A 15,217-nucleotide genomic window follows, 5' to 3' on the forward strand; every position below is an offset into this window, starting at 1 on the left:
GCTAGTTTTTATTCTAAACGACGTGATTCATATCCGAAGTAGCTTGTCCGGAATGAGTTCTACCAATCATAACATAGGCCAACTTCCGGCCAACTAACTCCTCGGCAGCTTCACTAGGTTGTCGCCAGGCCGAGATGAAGTGAAGGGAAAGTTCGAGAGCTCAGCCAATGATAATTCATCCACACACCACAACAGTCTTAATCAGCTGCCACGTTTCATCACAAGACGCCAAGCCAGGCCCCTCAGAGATCGTGCCGCCATCTTCACAAGAAGGAAGTCGGGAACTATTTTTCTTCTGTAGTGATCGTGTATCTCACCTCTTCTTCTAATGGCTGTCCTCGGTTTAATCTTCACCGCCACGAAGCTTGCAGGAGTGCTGGTTACCATCACGGTGGCGGCCAACGCACTATCCTTTTCGCGTTATCGGCGAAAGAATCTCCGGCCAATTCGACCACTGATCGATGAGTCGTCCGATACGCTGGCCAATTTCGATGTCGGCGCTGAAGGTGATAGCACGAATATCTGTAGCATCTTTCTCAGTAGGAACTCGCAATGGTCATCCGAAATAGTTTGCAGTATGGTTTGTTTCCTGTTGTCCCGCCTGAACTTCCTGACATCCGTCATGCTAAAACCTTAAATTTGCTGTCTACTGCTATCTGTATGCAAGTTTTGATGTCTACCATTTTGAAAGGCAATGGTATATCTGAATTCTATGTTCCACACTGCCTTTCTTGTTTAATACCCAAGCCACGAGAGCATGGAGGTGAAGAGAATCACAATACATCGAAATTGGGTTTGTCAAGCGATTTATCTGCATCAGCTCTCGCAAACCCAAACGAGACACACCAAACGACCTCTGAGCCAAAGTCCGTGAAGTGAGATTTGTTTATGTTAACTATTCAGATAGGACGCATTAGTCTCCTACCTTTCTCCACGCGTGAACTTTAGGTTCCTGTTTTAAAATTGTCCTATTTCATCTTCGTGGTTGATATTTGCTTATTTGTTTCTTTCTTCCTCTTCACTGTGGTCGCAGTTGAGGAACACAGATTCTTTTTCGGATTAGCTACAGCCCCCGCTCATGTCGAGGACAACCTAAATGACGCTTGGCTTCAGTTCGCAGAAGAACGACCCTGTGGGGGAACAGAATCCTCTCAGGGCTTGCAACAAGCTGATGCACTAATGGCTTCCGCATCCGGTGATGGTGGGTCCCACCAGGGAAAAGCTAGTGGAAATGAAAAGAAGACGAGGAAAAGGAAACCTTTGAAGATTGCCATGGAGGCCATGATTAGAGGTTTCAGGAAGTATTCGGAACAAGATGAAGAAGAAGAAGATAGAGATGAAGAAGAGAATGTTGACTGCGAACACAATGTTGCTGCTTGGCATAATGTACCTCACCCGTATGTGCATTTCATAAGTTTACCTCCTCTTTTTCCCTTCTGCATTCAATTGGATTTGTAAGTTCTAAGAAATCATGACCTAATAAACTGTAATGCTGTACAAATTTGTGGTAGAGATTGTCTACCTAGAACTGCCAGATATTTATTGCTTTTCTTTTATCAACCTGTCTTCTCGAGTAAAACACTTTGGGTTACTATCTTGTTGCAGTGAGGAGAGGTTGAGATTTTGGTCCAACCCCGATACTGAATTAAGGCTTGCCAAGGATGCTGGAGTCAGTGTTTTCCGTATGGGAATAGATTGGACTAGGATCATGCCTACCGAGCCTAAAAATGGAAAGAAAGAAACTGTAGGTTTGATTTGATATGCATTGTCAGCACATTTGATTTCGTATCATGATACTCGAATTGATATTTAGCCTATTTGTTTCAGGTGGACTGGGCTGCATTAGAAAGATATAAGTGGATAATCCAGAGAGTTCATCATTATGGGATGAAGGTCATGCTGACTCTGTTCCACCATTCACTTCCTCCTTGGGCTGGAGATTATGGTGGTTGGAAAATGGAAAAAACTGTGGATTATTTCATGGATTTCACAAGGTTTGAGTCATGTTCCCGTAAGCATAAACTACAAAAGCTTTGGTAATGGACCTGTATATTTTATCATAACAGCATCTATAGGACTGTATGCAATATGCATGTAAAGGAATGGAGAGGAGTTTGAGGTTGTAGGCCAAGTATGGCATGATTTGCGTTCTGTCCACCTGATTGGAATTTTGTCCTGGTGGAGAAAGTTTCTACAGCACATGAAAGGGTTAGCCAAGATAACGGGCTGAAACCACTAAATAATAGGTAATCATAGGTTGCACGCTCCAGTGTAGAGCATCGGTTTGCCAAGATAACAGGCTGAAACCACTAAATAATAGGTAATCATAGGTTGCACGCTCCAGTGTAGGGCATCGGTTTACATCTGGTCGTTTTTCTCTTTTCTGCATTCAATAGGGGTCAGCTGATTCCCTTGTTACGTCATATATTTGCTAGTAGTCAGGGGTGGAGCTAGGATTTTTTCTTAAGAGGGGCCATTATATAATTTTCAGAATTTTCACAGGTGCCTAGGAAGTCATGCTATTAACTAACATTGCCTTCAGGCTTATTTTGTTGGATAACCTTAGTTTAAGCTATCCTGTATATTGCCTAATGCAGCAACTGTAAACTTGTTTGGAATGCAGATTGTGATCTTGTTATTTGATGGATCCTGATCCCTTTTTTCTTTTTAACCATTCTCTCTCTTGTGCAATACTTTACAGTCTTGTCGCTGATAGCATGTGGGAATTGGTGGACTACTGGGTCACCTTTAATGAGCCTCATGTCTTTTGTATGTTAACGTACTGTGCTGGTGCCTGGCCTGGGGGAAATCCTGATGTGCTTGAAGTTGCAACTTCTGCCCTTCCAACTGGTGTTTTCCGGCAAACAATGCACTGGATGACTGTTGCACATTCAAAGGCTTACGATTATATTCATGGAATGAGGTTCCGTTTCATTTCTTCCATTACACAGAACTTTTCATAGTATCACCTATTCATGTATTTGACTTCAAAACTCAAAACTGGTTTTTACTGGTTTCTTCTTTGATTTAAATAAGTTTCACATAACAACCTCCTACTCCTTGAGTAGTTTAAAGATTGGTCAGAGCTTTTGTTGTTTGGATGCAGCACAGATATGGAATCAAAGGTTGGAATAGCACATCATGTTTCATTTACCCGGCCATATGGCCTTTTTGATGTACCTGCTGCTGTCCTGTCTAATTCACTTACACTTTTTCCATATGTGGATGCTGTAAGTGACAAACTTGATTTCATCGGGATAAACTACTATGGACAGGTTTTTCTTTACTTCCTTTTCAGTCTTTTCTCTTAGTAACTTTAAATGCTCATATCTCCTGGTCTGAGTTGCGTGCTATTTGCACATGTTTATCATTGATTAGGAAGTGATTTCTGGAGCTGGCTTGAAGCTTGTGGAGAGGGATGAATACAGTGAATCTGGGCGTGGTATATATCCTGATGGCTTGTACAGGATTCTTCTTCAATTTCATGAAAGATACAAACATCTCGATCTTCCTTTCATCATTACTGAAAATGGAGTATCTGATGCAACTGACCTAATTCGACGGCCTTATCTGTTAGAGCACCTGCTGGCCATATATGCAGCTATGCTAGAAGTTACTATCTTCTTTAACCATTTAGTTTTCTTTTTCAACTAGCATTATTGCCATCAAATATGCATGATATTTTTGCAGGGAGTACGTGTGCTTGGATATTTGTTTTGGACAATATCAGATAACTGGGAATGGGCAGATGGATATGGTCCAAAGTTTGGACTTGTGGCAGTTGATCGAATTAATGGACTTGCGCGTATTCCACGCCCTTCATACTTTTTGTTTTCAAAGGTACTATAGGTAAACATATGTTTTCTATGGACTTGGAAGTTTGAACAGATTCTTCTTTTCATTGCATTGGTGTTAAGCTGCATCATTATGGTAGTTTTTATCGGGACTTGTCCATGGCATGTCATCAAGTAGACTGGCTACTTACTGTTCATCTTACAGCTAAACTTAAGGCTACTTGGAGAGAAAAAGTATACCAGGAAATTGTGAAGTCAAATTACATATCTAATTGATCTCATTTCTACAAATTGGTTCTGTAACATTTTGTTACAAATAATTTTTTAGGTCAATAGTATTTTTCTCCGACCACATTTTCTACAGCGCTGATAGATACTGCAAGTCATTGGCTCCTCTTGTTGGTAATTTAACTTTCTTCTATATTTTAACAGATGGCTTATGGGAAATGTTAAATGGAACAGAAACAAGGATATTATTCTTTCAGCATTTATTTATTGTTGCATGTAGTGCATCTTAGAGTGGATATGTGAACCGAGAAGTAGACATGAATTTGAATTTTGGAAATCAGTTCCTAATTTTGAAATATTCAATTATAGACAATTTGAAGAGGTAGATTCATATTTAGGATGTGTAAAGTTAGTTTCCTCATTGAAATTTGTTGTACAGCATCAGTACTTCGTTAATTTGTTTTTACTAAATGGTAGGTAGTCAAAAGTGGTAAAGTGACTCGCCAGGAGAGAGAAAGGGCATGGATTGAACTACAGAGTGCTGCAAAAGAGAAAAAGACGAGACCATTTTATCGTGCAGTTGACAAACATGGACTCATGTATGCAGGTAACACGAATTATTAATTCTCGCATATATGTTTGTCAATGGATATACCTGTGAGTGTCTCTTGCGTGCAGCCTGACAGAACAGTTAAAAAAATACTAGATTTGACCAGTGAACTGGGGACAATTCACTAAAACTTTCATAATAGCTAACAATTTGTGCCAATATGACTCCTGTTTGCCTGGCTAAGAAGTAAGATTAAGATATTCAAGTTCAAGGATGAAAAAGTTCAGTATTCAGATGTGTGTATCTCTTGGTAAACTTGGTAGGATTTTGCCTGAACTCAGATTGTTGATAAGGAAAGAAACAAAAATTACGCTTGACTACTTATTTGTGACTTGGTCATCATCATCAACTTGCACATCTGAGTGTGATTTGGTTAGAGTCTTGAATTGAATGGGTTGAGTTGGACCATCTTGTCTGACAAAGTCAAGAGTTAAATCCTGCCTGGTATAATTTATCAGCTTCTATAAGGAAAAGACAAAGGAAGAAATGTACTTGCTATTTTGAACATGTATATCTTCTATGAAGAATATGTTTTAGTTTTCGTATTCCCAGTTGCTGTATGTTGGTGTTTCATTGAATGGGGATCTCTATGCTGTGGCAGGTGGTCTGGATAGTCCAACTTGGAGACCTTTCATTGAAAGGGACTGGAGATTTGGCCATTACAAGATGGATGGGCTAGAAGATCCAATCAGTCGCCTCTCTCGATTCATTCTTGCACCTTTGTTGCACAAAAAGGACAATGACCAGATGTTCAACGAGAAAACCTTAGTGATGCAGCCTCTTGAAGTCAGCCTATGATATTCACACTTCATCCTCAACATATCCCAATGATTTCTTATATCCTTATAAACTTGGCTGATTATATTCTGGGGTCTGTTCTCCCTTGTAAAATTGTAATTGTTGAATATGCTCTGTTGCAGAAATGCAGTTACAGGCATTGAACAGAACAGAGTTAAACCATCATAGTTCACTGGAAACACATCATGTTTCTCTTCTTGGTAATTATGGCTAGGTTAAAGAAAAGGGGCAGTGTCTACGGTCATGCGCATGACTGCTACCATAGTGCGTTTACACAAACTGATTTCACGAATAAAACATTCATGTCAAACTGTCTGGTTAACCTGGCACGACGGCCTACTTTTCAATTGGAAAAGTGTAGGCTGTAAGATCTCTGTGCAAATGCAGAAACGCCACTGCTGGAGGATGCGCTCATATCTTTATTCAAAATAATCAAAATCTGTATACCAAATCGAATCAGCACTGAACTATACTGGAGGTATACAGAAACAACCAAAAAGACAACACCCAAAAGACCCAACTAGCAGGAGGCAGAAGAGATGGTTGCAAAATTCCAAACAGCATTGAAATAACGTCTGCATCATGGTCGATCTTCATGAAGCTCTAAACCTGTGGATTTGAGTATTAAGACGTGGGAACCGCTGCACAAAAGACCCCCGCAGCCCGTAGACTTGACTCCTTAACCATCTGCACCAGCTCTGTTGACTGGAGCCTAGAAGAATGTTAGTGGGCTGTGTCACTCGAGGGACTCAGTGAGGATATCCTGAAGGAGGGATGTTTCAGGCATGAATTCTTCATTTGACAGATTCATTCCAACCATTCATATTTGCTGACAAAGTTATCTTCTGCTTATTCTGATCATGGGTAGGGGCTCGAAAGGCTGAAACTATCGAAGGGCTTCGCTGAGCTACCCTTTTCGATATTTTTTGAGATCTCTTTTCAAGTAAAAGAATGCTACTATTTTGCCCCCTTTCAAATGCATGAGGCGCACGGAAATTTTGAAGGCCATTAAGAGAGGTCCAACTAAGAATACGTAGCGTAATAGCAATCAAACTTGCTCAAGTTATGATGAATGCGTCAGTTTGGTGTTTTTTTTTCGATATAAGGGAAAAGAACGATGATGCTTATTGAACACGAGAACAAAAATCCTTCAAAGAGTAATTAAACTACAAACGAAAGGGCTGACATCTAGATGTCGACCAGAAATAAAATGTTGAACTAATGACAAACATCATACTACTGCTTACAATACTATTCCTGGTCAACACTCTTGCAGCTGATAGGCTATTTTCAGTTAATCCAGGTGCAGCTTCCCTTACTGAAGAATGTGAACTGCTGAAGATCCTTAAGTTCTACTTGGTCATCTATCGTATAAGACCCAATTTGCAGAAACAGAGTTGGTTCCAAGTGACAAACTGGGAATCTGCTTGGTTGCATTGTTGCGTTGTATAATTTACTAAGTTTCATATCGAGCATAAGATTTCATTTTATAGAACCCCTTTTAAACAGGATATTGGCTCCTGTTGTGTTTTTTCCCATTTAACAGAAAGGAGGTTGTTCAGTACATTAGTGAATCCGAAATGAGCCAGGACTAGACTAAACATACATTCTCTCTCTCTCTCTCTCTCTCTCTCTCTCTCTATATATATATATATATATATATAGCAGCCAACAGAGTTACAGAAGCTCTACTGCGCTAGACCATGGAGTGCAGCAGGAAAAAAGCCAGAACGGTAGGACTCTGGTGTCAAGTATTGTTTTGCTGCATTAGATGCGGAAAAAAGATCGCTCCATACGTTAGACAAACAAAGATAACGCCATCCTCTAGAAGGTCCAAAGATAGCTGGGCATGAAGCTGTAGCTGTTTCTTTTAGGTCCACAGTGAAATGACAAGCAAAGCGCAAGAAGATTGAAGAAGTTATGGAGGACAGAAAGAAATTCAGATCACATATTCTCCTTGCTAAAATCGCATAAGATGCATTCATTTCATCCGATTTTGTATCAAGCCTTTCTCTGGATGACAATTCATGGTCATGCTGGACCTTGAGAACTCTTATTCTTGGTGCTTATTGGCACTGGTGCTCAAACCTGTGACAAAACCTCACTTCGGAGAAGAAATATGGGGTTGTGTGTATCACACAACCTTTTAGACGTAGTTCTCTTGCTAACTCATCTCAAACGAAGATGATGTCGACTCTTCCACAGCAAACATGAAAAGGTCTAATTAAACAAGAGGAACTCTCTAATTTGAATCTCTCATCTACCAAACGAAGAGATTTGAAATGGTAATAGCGGTCTTATACAGGAGACATTATACGAATCCAAACCTTTCACTTGATCAGGAGTACGATCTTTCTGTGCATCGTACACTTGCATTTTTCATGATACCCATTAATAGCATAAACAAGCCATAGTTCCCGACCTACATTTCCGAAAAGCATCTTAAATTTGCTATTTATCCCATCTAAATTTACAGGAAATGTGCACTAGCAGACCAAATCCTACCGATACGACGAGCCTTTGTCCTCATTGACAGTTCATGAGTAAACTACTGAATCAATCGAACAAGAAGCAAGATGCTAACGGCCACCATGAAGCCTTCCAACAAAGAATTGCAGCCCAGCAATGAGCTATACAGAATAAATTTTCTTCAATTTCCATTAAGAGTACGAGGCCACTCTGACGTTCAAGTAACTTGTTTACAGAAGAACCCAGCTTCATTTCATTTTCTTTTTTTCAAATACGATTTACACCTAAAGCTTACACTTACAGATCAGTCGGCAGCGAGAGACTTGACTAATTAAATATAACATTCACTATATCAGGAAACTTCTCCTTGATGGCGGCTTTGATCCCGGACCCGATGGAATCAGGTCCAACATACTTGACGGTGCAATCCCCACCGTCTACGGAAATCACTTCAACGCTCCCACCATAATTCTTAATAGCAGGTCTTAGTATGTCAAGATGCGCATTCACAGACTGCAGTCACCAAGGAAAAAAAAAGATGAAGAAACCAGTTAGTGAGAATGCCTTAACAAAAAAACCTGCAACTGTACGTGATACTGAATGTGTTACGGAAATTGCGACTTACATCAACCGTCGTTCTGACTGATTGTTCTTCAAACACTTGAACTATATCTTTGATTTGGTCCCCAAAATTTTCCTTCAACACTCTCTCAATCCCCATTTTCATTGTTGTTGTTGAGCTTGGACAAGTCTCACACGCCCCTACAGGCCATTTAGCAGCGTTCGTAAACCAATTTGCACCAAAACCGAAAAACAAATTCTTATTTAAAATTTTTAACAATGGAAAAGCCAACAGATGGTTCATCTGTGACCTTACTTCTAACATACCAAGCGTAGTTTATCTCAAAGATTGAATAAGACTACAAAAATATCACAGAATAATCAAAGAAGAGACGCCAGAAACTGAAATCTGAATCACCAATTAGAAGTATAAAAACGTGGGATTAGACTATTTTCCTACATAAATAGCAAGCTTTCCTCCTCAAACTGCCAGAGACAGAGATGGCCAACGGTATAATTATCACAGAAGAACAAACATTGAAAAATAAAGATCAAAATCATAGGGAAAGAAAATTAGGAGAAAACGATGAAGGAAAACCTTGGAGCTTAAGAGAGACCACTCCATCAATAACAGAGACGACCTCAACGTCACCACCATCAGAGATCAGATACGGACGAACATCATCAAGAACAAGATTCACGTTCTCTGGGTTGAGTTGGTACGTCCGGGAGGAATACAACCCGGAATCGACTCCGGAGGCTCTGACGGGAACTCTAAACGCTGGTCGGGAGAAAACTGATCTCTGAAAAGCTTCCTTCCTTACTGAAAGAGCAGACAGGGAAGACGACCAACATGAGAATTTTGCGTCCTGCGATCGGGAAATTGATCTGGTTAGTACCAATCTGCTAGCCGAAAGACAGGAGATGCTCATCGTGTTCCCTGACCGTGCCCCTGTCACGATGTAGATTGGACGGGAGGCATCCGTTCCTCAATTTCGAAAGAACTAGGGATGAGAACGGATCGGATTACCTTTCGAACCCGAATTCGATTGTCTTGGAAAAGAAAAACCAAATATGATAATCAAGTCCGGCGAAGAATACGAGATTGGTATGGGTTCATTTCACAGACAAAATTATCTTCTGGTTATCCTAATCATGATTACAGTCTAGCATAGCGATGTATTGACACAATGGGTTTTCCTTCAGACACTCGTATCATCATGTTGATGAACTAAACAACTTTAACCTCAAAGATTGATTTTATGTTAACTAAGTAAAAGATGGGAATGAATCAGAGTGATTCGTGCTCGGGCTGTTTTTCCATCCTTTTACTGCTCATTATACTCCGTTACATACTTCACGCGTTGATATCCATGTGAGCCTTTGGCCTTAAAACACCAATAGTGTTTAGATGAAGATGTTTTGTGCTATTGTAGCGTGAGGAGATCCACTATTTGCGTCCAGTAATTCAAGTACATGCTTCATTCCCGTATGGAAATACAGCCCTGCGATAGGTCCCACAGCTACATGACCATAGTAGTCGATTTCTTCTCTTGCAGGCTCACATCGAGAAGAGTTTCAACCCCATTTGTCGATAGGTTTGAAGCTTCAGATGTAACTGAGATTATTTTAGCCCCATAACGATGACGGCGTCTTGCAGAGTATGAGGTTCACGTGCCATGTAAAAACAAGGAGAAAAGGCGGAAGAACGAACATTACTATCGCATGGGAACCTACAACATTATGGCTGATGATAATTGAAACCAATAAATTATCATATATGGCGTTTGTGTTGCGGACAAGATGGTTGACTGATACCCACTGGATGTTTCCGTGGTCAAGCTCAATTTTTAAGGCAACTAGAGATACTATGGAAGTAAAAAATGCCCACTTTTTACTTTTTTGTTTTGGGGACATCAACAAGTTAAACGTACAATAGATTGGAAAACCTACCGCGGTGCAGGCATGGCTGGTACACTCTCCGAGTTCATTTTTTGAAGTGAAGATAAACTTTCTCTTACTATTATGAAGTCGATTTCTTCCGTGTTTGGTACAGCTGAAAAAGTTCAGAAGAGCTCTGAACACAGGGATTGCTTCCTCGCTCTATGTGCAATGCCACATTGAGAAGAGAGCAGAAATGGACTCTGGAAGAAGCTACCATGGTAAGCATATAACGACACACAGCCCGTGGCACGCCTTTGTCCGCCTTACTTTTCTCAAAGAAAAGACAAGAGTTGCACATCTGGATTCTGCAAAGAGGTGGCATCAGACATGTACAAGTTTGTCCTATTGATGAAGCGATTTACTGGTTCGAGGTCCAATGAACGAGCGGTCCATGATCGATGCCGTATAAGTCTACACATGTCGATCAGAATCTGTCCTTCAATCTGGGTAGAGAATGGCGCTCCTTCTCAAACCAGTTCCTTGGGTGATGTTATTTCTGTGGAACTGTATCTGGAGGTATATCATCACCACAGGAGGAGGAGGAGCAGCAGCAGTAGCAGAAGGATTGGGGCAAGAAAAGGGTGGGTATGAGGCGGACAGAGTGTTGCGTCTTCCTGGGCAGCCTGCCAATCCAAAGTTATCACAGTTTTCTGGCTACATCAATGTGAACGAAGAGAATGGGAGGGCTCTCTTTTATTGGTTCTTTGAGGCACAGAGCCAGCCATCTCAGAAACCTTTACTGCTGTGGCTGAATGGAGGTCTTCTATGGTTCCACCTTTTCTTTTTTCAACAATTTTTAGTACTGCAGAGTTTGTTTGTGATGGGTTGTTTCTCAAAGTGCTAGAAGCTGAGAAAAAGAAAGAATGTTCTATATAACATTCAATCTGTTTCTTCTTCTTATACCTTTGTCTCTGTTTGCAGGGCCGGGATGTTCGTCGGTGGCCTACGGTGCTGCAGTTGAGTTGGGCCCTCTTCTCGTTAAGAAGCTTGGAACAGGGCTGCAGTATAATAAATTCGCCTGGAATAAAGGTTCTCTCTCTTCTCTCCACACAAACAGACACGTACATACTAGCTAGATCTTAGGCTTTCATATTAAAATTTTTGAAAAGATGCAGCAATACCATCACATGTTTCACATTGTGTTATTGGAATAGACTCGCTCAAGCAAGAACTTGAAAATGGTCATTTCTCTGATTTTCTGACAAATCTAATATTCACACTTTCAACTTGGAATTTTCCGTTGTTCTGTCATTATTAGCTTTGGTGGCGGATCTGATATCATGCTTCATCACCCTATTAACCTCTGAGAGTTGTTAACCTCTGAATGCCTATATTCTATCAAAGATACTGAAAAATAAGCACAATACTGATCATGCATGGTTCTAATTTTTCTAAAAAATCTCTTTTCCAAGCTTGGCAACAAGTTTCAAAAAAATTTCATATTTGATAGTTTTTCAATTGTCCATTTTAAAAATTTCAGTGACAATTATATATATATTTTTGGGGGGTGGGCCGGGCCCACGCGCTCACATGCGGCAGCGTTCGCATGCCGTTAGTCTGGAGATCAGGCTCCCATGTCTGCAGCCCTGAAAAGATACACTGGCGTCCGGGCAGTCCCGGTCCCACCGGCATGCCTTAAAGCAGGGAGTAGGGATTGAAACGGGTCGGGTTCACGTGTATTGTCTAGAGAAATTTTGGTTTCATCTTTTGAATATGAGTTTAGGGAAATTTATTCAATTTGTTTTGAATCTGTGACTGCAGAAGCAAATTTGCTGTTTGTGGAGTCGCCGGTTGGAGTTGGTTTCTCATACACCAATACCTCATCCGACCTCACTAAACTCGACGACCAGTTCGTCGGTAATTAATTAATTAATCCACTACTTTCACTTCCATAGCCTTTCTTTTCCTTTTTTAAGGCCTCCCCAATTTCTTTTCTTGCTATATCTCTTATTTTATTTGCTCATGATCAGCGGAGGATACTTATAGCTTCCTGGTTAATTGGCTGAAAAGATTTCCAATGTACAGAACTCATGATTTCTTCATAGCAGGAGAAAGTTATGCAGGTAGACAAACATCTTGCCACTACAATATTATTCGTCTTGTTTGCTCGATCGGAAACCGATCCTTCTCTTTCTCTATTCAAATTTGATAACGAGATCGATCCCATTTGTAATTTGTCTCAGGGCACTATGTCCCCCAGCTTGCGGAGCTTGTGTACGATCGGAACAAAGAGCCCCGAAAGTACCCATTCATACATCTCAAGGGCTTCATGGCAAGTAGATATGTCATATATATATATGTATATATATATAACTGCGAAGTAACGTTTTGACCCGACCCGAAATGCAGGTGGGCAACCCATCGACGGAGCGCTTCTACGACTCGAAGGGGATGGTGGAGTTCGCTTGGGGCCACGACATCATTTCCGACGATCTGCTGCTTCTCTTCTCCGGCGTATGCAATTACGGGTTCCCCAACAACTCCGACCCGAGATGTACGGCCGGTGCCTCCCTTTTCTTCCAGTCGTATGCAGGGCTCGACATCTACGATGTCTATGCACCCAAATGCCTTCTTCCCAAATCCTCGTCGCCATCACCATTATGGGTAGGTCCACTGTTTCGATATAAGGCCTTAGATCTGAATGATGAACTGGTTCCACTATATATATATAGTCAAATCAAAAGCAGTTTAAACAAAATATCTACATGATACCATGTTTATAATCACTAATTCAGTACAAAACATGATTCAGTTTGAGTTGTTTTCGTGAAAAAGATTAATTTTTCTTCTACCAAAACATTGTAATAGCGTTTTCATAGTTAAAACGATACATTTAAAACCCAAAAAATGATAATCTTAATATAGCTTTTTGATAAAGTTACAATTATATATATTGGAAGAAAAAGCGAATCTTTATTTTTTCATGTTCGTTTCTAGCATATTATATATATAGCAGACCGTTTTGCGAATTGGCTAGGGATTTCAAAGAACTTCGGAAAATTTGTACCTTTGTGGCCCAAGATCAGATATGCAGTGTTGTTAATGGGGAACGATACGGTGCGGGCAGGTGGGCATGCCAAATTTTAACATGATGAGAATCCCACAAGGATATGACCCATGCTATTCGCCTTATGCTGAGGACTACTTCAACAGGCAGGATGTACAAATCGCTCTCCATGCAAACACTTCCGGCAATGTTCCTGGAAAATGGAAGACCTGCGAGTAAGACACTCTCTCTCTCTCTCTCTCTCTCTCTCTTTCCGATCAAATTACATTAAATGAGACAGAGATAGACAAAAAAAAAAAGAATTGTTAGAATTGGTGGTAATCAAGATCGAACAGGTACTGTTGAAGCAGCGTAAACAATTTGGTATATATTTCTCTTCTAAACCTATAATTCTCGGGCTTGATTTTATATTTTTAGTTCTTCCCTTCATCTAATTTTTGCTAATTTGTCACTCATTTTGGATGCCAAACTGCAGCGATTCTATCTTGAGAACGTACAACTTCTCGGTGCCCTCCACCTTGCCCATCTACACCAAACTTATAAAAGCTGGTCTTCGCATTTGGGTGTATAGGTACGTGACAGACATAAAAGTAAACGATTTTGACGATCATTACATTTACAATGCAGCGATCTTCTAATCTCGAAAAGTGTTCTTGAGCATTTTTTTTTCTGAGCTGTATACCCCAGCGTCTTAAAAATCGGCTTTCAGTTGTGTCTCTCTGGTATGTAAATATGATTGTGATGACAATAACATCATTTTCATGGTGATCCCTGTTCAGCGGAGATACGGATGGGCGTCTTCCGTTCATTGGAACAAGGTATTGCATCGAATCATTGGGGCTGGCCATCAATGCCCCGTGGCGTTTTTGGTATCACAAGCAACAGGTCCGTTCCATCTTGCCTTAATTTGTCAAAGAAAGAACAAAGAGGATGCTTTTTTAAGTTTGATTTCTTTCGCCAATAAAACCAATTTGATCATCTACAACCCCGTTACAGTGGTAAACACTTGATTTTTTTTCCTTCATGTACTGCAATTATTCTCCATACAAACGACGCAAAATCTAAAAAGTAACAACTGAAAAAGGATTATCTTTTACAGGGAAGCAGCGCCTTAGAAAATTTGCGGCAGAAACGCGTTTTCTGTGCCTGAAAATATTGAAATTCAAAACGGATAGAGTATTTTGATGTGTAGATCACAAGTTGTGCATGTGTATGTATGTCTCAGGTTGCTGGAAGATTTGTGGAGTATGAGGGATTAACTATGGTGACAGTGAGAGGAGCAGGGCACCTGGTCCCTCTCAACAAGCCTAGCCAGTCATTGCAGCTCATCAACTCTTTCATGCAAGGGGTGGCGCTGCCTACTCAAAACTGATCCTCTCCTTACGCCCCTTGGCCGTTCACTATCTTCCTGCTCATCAGCACCGTGGGCGCTCGCTCGGGTGGCCTTGAAATTTTATGGAAAAGATTTTTATGCAGATCAAAAGTTAAAACTCGATTATTTCAAAGAAGAATGAGGATGATGCATTGGACTGCAGTTGAATTGAAGAAAATAAGCGAAATAAAAAAACCTAGGCAACCGTGGGAAAGATCTCCTGAATCCTAATTGTTAATGATCGCTGGTTGTTGGAAAGATCCTGGTTTTAATAGAAGTTAAGTATTAGTAACATTGCTTCTGCATGAACATTACAGATAATTAAGCTGCTACGAGGCCTCTATGTCACGCCCAAGTTTGGTGGTGGGGCATATGCGTGGTATAAAAGCCAAGAATTGTTACTTGACTTAAGTCTAGTGAAAAGTTGAGGTTTT

At 40.6% G+C, this 15,217-nt stretch overlaps 3 protein-coding genes across 4 annotated transcripts; 2 read left to right on the forward strand and 1 right to left on the reverse strand.

The window, feature by feature from the left end:
* The first annotated feature begins 95 nt into the window (after positions 1-95).
* Positions 96-5,609, forward strand: LOC116262121 (beta-glucosidase-like SFR2, chloroplastic). 2 transcript variants are annotated; one of them, XM_031641220.2, is made up of 10 exons: positions 101-506; positions 1,034-1,397; positions 1,606-1,744; positions 1,828-1,994; positions 2,702-2,923; positions 3,107-3,275; positions 3,379-3,612; positions 3,691-3,840; positions 4,500-4,629; positions 5,234-5,609. In XM_031641220.2, the coding sequence occupies exons 1-10, from the start codon at positions 329-331 to the stop codon at positions 5,428-5,430; spliced, it is 1,950 nt and encodes a 649-aa protein (XP_031497080.1). In that variant the 5' UTR covers positions 101-328; the 3' UTR covers positions 5,431-5,609. The 2 variants fall into 2 exon arrangements, with proteins under 2 accessions (XP_049935876.1, XP_031497080.1); XM_050079919.1 differs by lacking the exon at positions 5,234-5,609 and having other exon boundaries at positions 96-506; positions 3,691-3,849; positions 4,500-4,631.
* Positions 5,610-8,042: 2,433 nt separating this feature from the next.
* Positions 8,043-9,447, reverse strand: LOC116262123 (nifU-like protein 1, chloroplastic). Its single transcript, XM_031641223.2, has 3 exons — positions 9,059-9,447; positions 8,525-8,661; positions 8,043-8,412 (listed from the first exon to the last, which is right to left on the reverse strand). Exons 1-3 carry the CDS (start codon positions 9,390-9,392, stop codon positions 8,227-8,229), a joined length of 657 nt encoding a protein of 218 aa, XP_031497083.1. The 5' UTR covers positions 9,393-9,447; the 3' UTR covers positions 8,043-8,226.
* A 1,374-nt stretch (positions 9,448-10,821) lies between these two features.
* Positions 10,822-15,075, forward strand: LOC116262122 (serine carboxypeptidase-like 26). The gene is made up of 10 exons (XM_031641221.2): positions 10,822-11,162; positions 11,326-11,433; positions 12,166-12,261; positions 12,375-12,467; positions 12,588-12,676; positions 12,754-13,008; positions 13,472-13,626; positions 13,887-13,982; positions 14,191-14,296; positions 14,637-15,075. Exons 1-10 carry the CDS (start codon positions 10,859-10,861, stop codon positions 14,781-14,783), a joined length of 1,449 nt encoding a protein of 482 aa, XP_031497081.1. The 5' UTR covers positions 10,822-10,858; the 3' UTR covers positions 14,784-15,075.
* The last annotated feature ends 142 nt before the right edge of the window (positions 15,076-15,217 follow it).

The sequence above is a fragment of the Nymphaea colorata genome, chromosome 10 (genome assembly GCF_008831285.2).
Source record: "Nymphaea colorata isolate Beijing-Zhang1983 chromosome 10, ASM883128v2, whole genome shotgun sequence".
In the NCBI taxonomy this organism is placed as follows: domain Eukaryota; kingdom Viridiplantae; phylum Streptophyta; class Magnoliopsida; order Nymphaeales; family Nymphaeaceae; genus Nymphaea; species Nymphaea colorata.

Excerpts from the sequence above, each read along its gene's own strand:
- LOC116262123 (XM_031641223.2), bottom strand. The coding sequence starts at position 9,392 with ATGAGCATCTCCTGTCTTTCGGCTAGCAGATTGGTACTAACCAGATCA. Across the intron at positions 8,662-9,058 it reads GGTCTCTCTTAAGCTCCAAG|GGGCGTGTGAGACTTGTCCA; the intron begins GTTTTCCTTCAT and ends AATGGCCTGTAG. Across the intron at positions 8,413-8,524 it reads CAGTCAGAACGACGGTTGAT|TCTGTGAATGCGCATCTTGA; the intron begins GTAAGTCGCAAT and ends TGGTGACTGCAG.
- LOC116262122 (XM_031641221.2), top strand. The coding sequence starts at position 10,859 with ATGGCGCTCCTTCTCAAACCAGTTCCTTGGGTGATGTTATTTCTGTGG. Across the intron at positions 12,677-12,753 it reads TACATCTCAAGGGCTTCATG|GTGGGCAACCCATCGACGGA; the intron begins GCAAGTAGATAT and ends CCCGAAATGCAG. Across the intron at positions 13,009-13,471 it reads CGTCGCCATCACCATTATGG|GTGGGCATGCCAAATTTTAA; the intron begins GTAGGTCCACTG and ends CGGTGCGGGCAG.
- LOC116262121 (XM_031641220.2), top strand. The coding sequence starts at position 329 with ATGGCTGTCCTCGGTTTAATCTTCACCGCCACGAAGCTTGCAGGAGTG. Across the intron at positions 507-1,033 it reads TTTCGATGTCGGCGCTGAAG|TTGAGGAACACAGATTCTTT; the intron begins GTGATAGCACGA and ends CTGTGGTCGCAG. Across the intron at positions 1,995-2,701 it reads TATTTCATGGATTTCACAAG|TCTTGTCGCTGATAGCATGT; the intron begins GTTTGAGTCATG and ends AATACTTTACAG.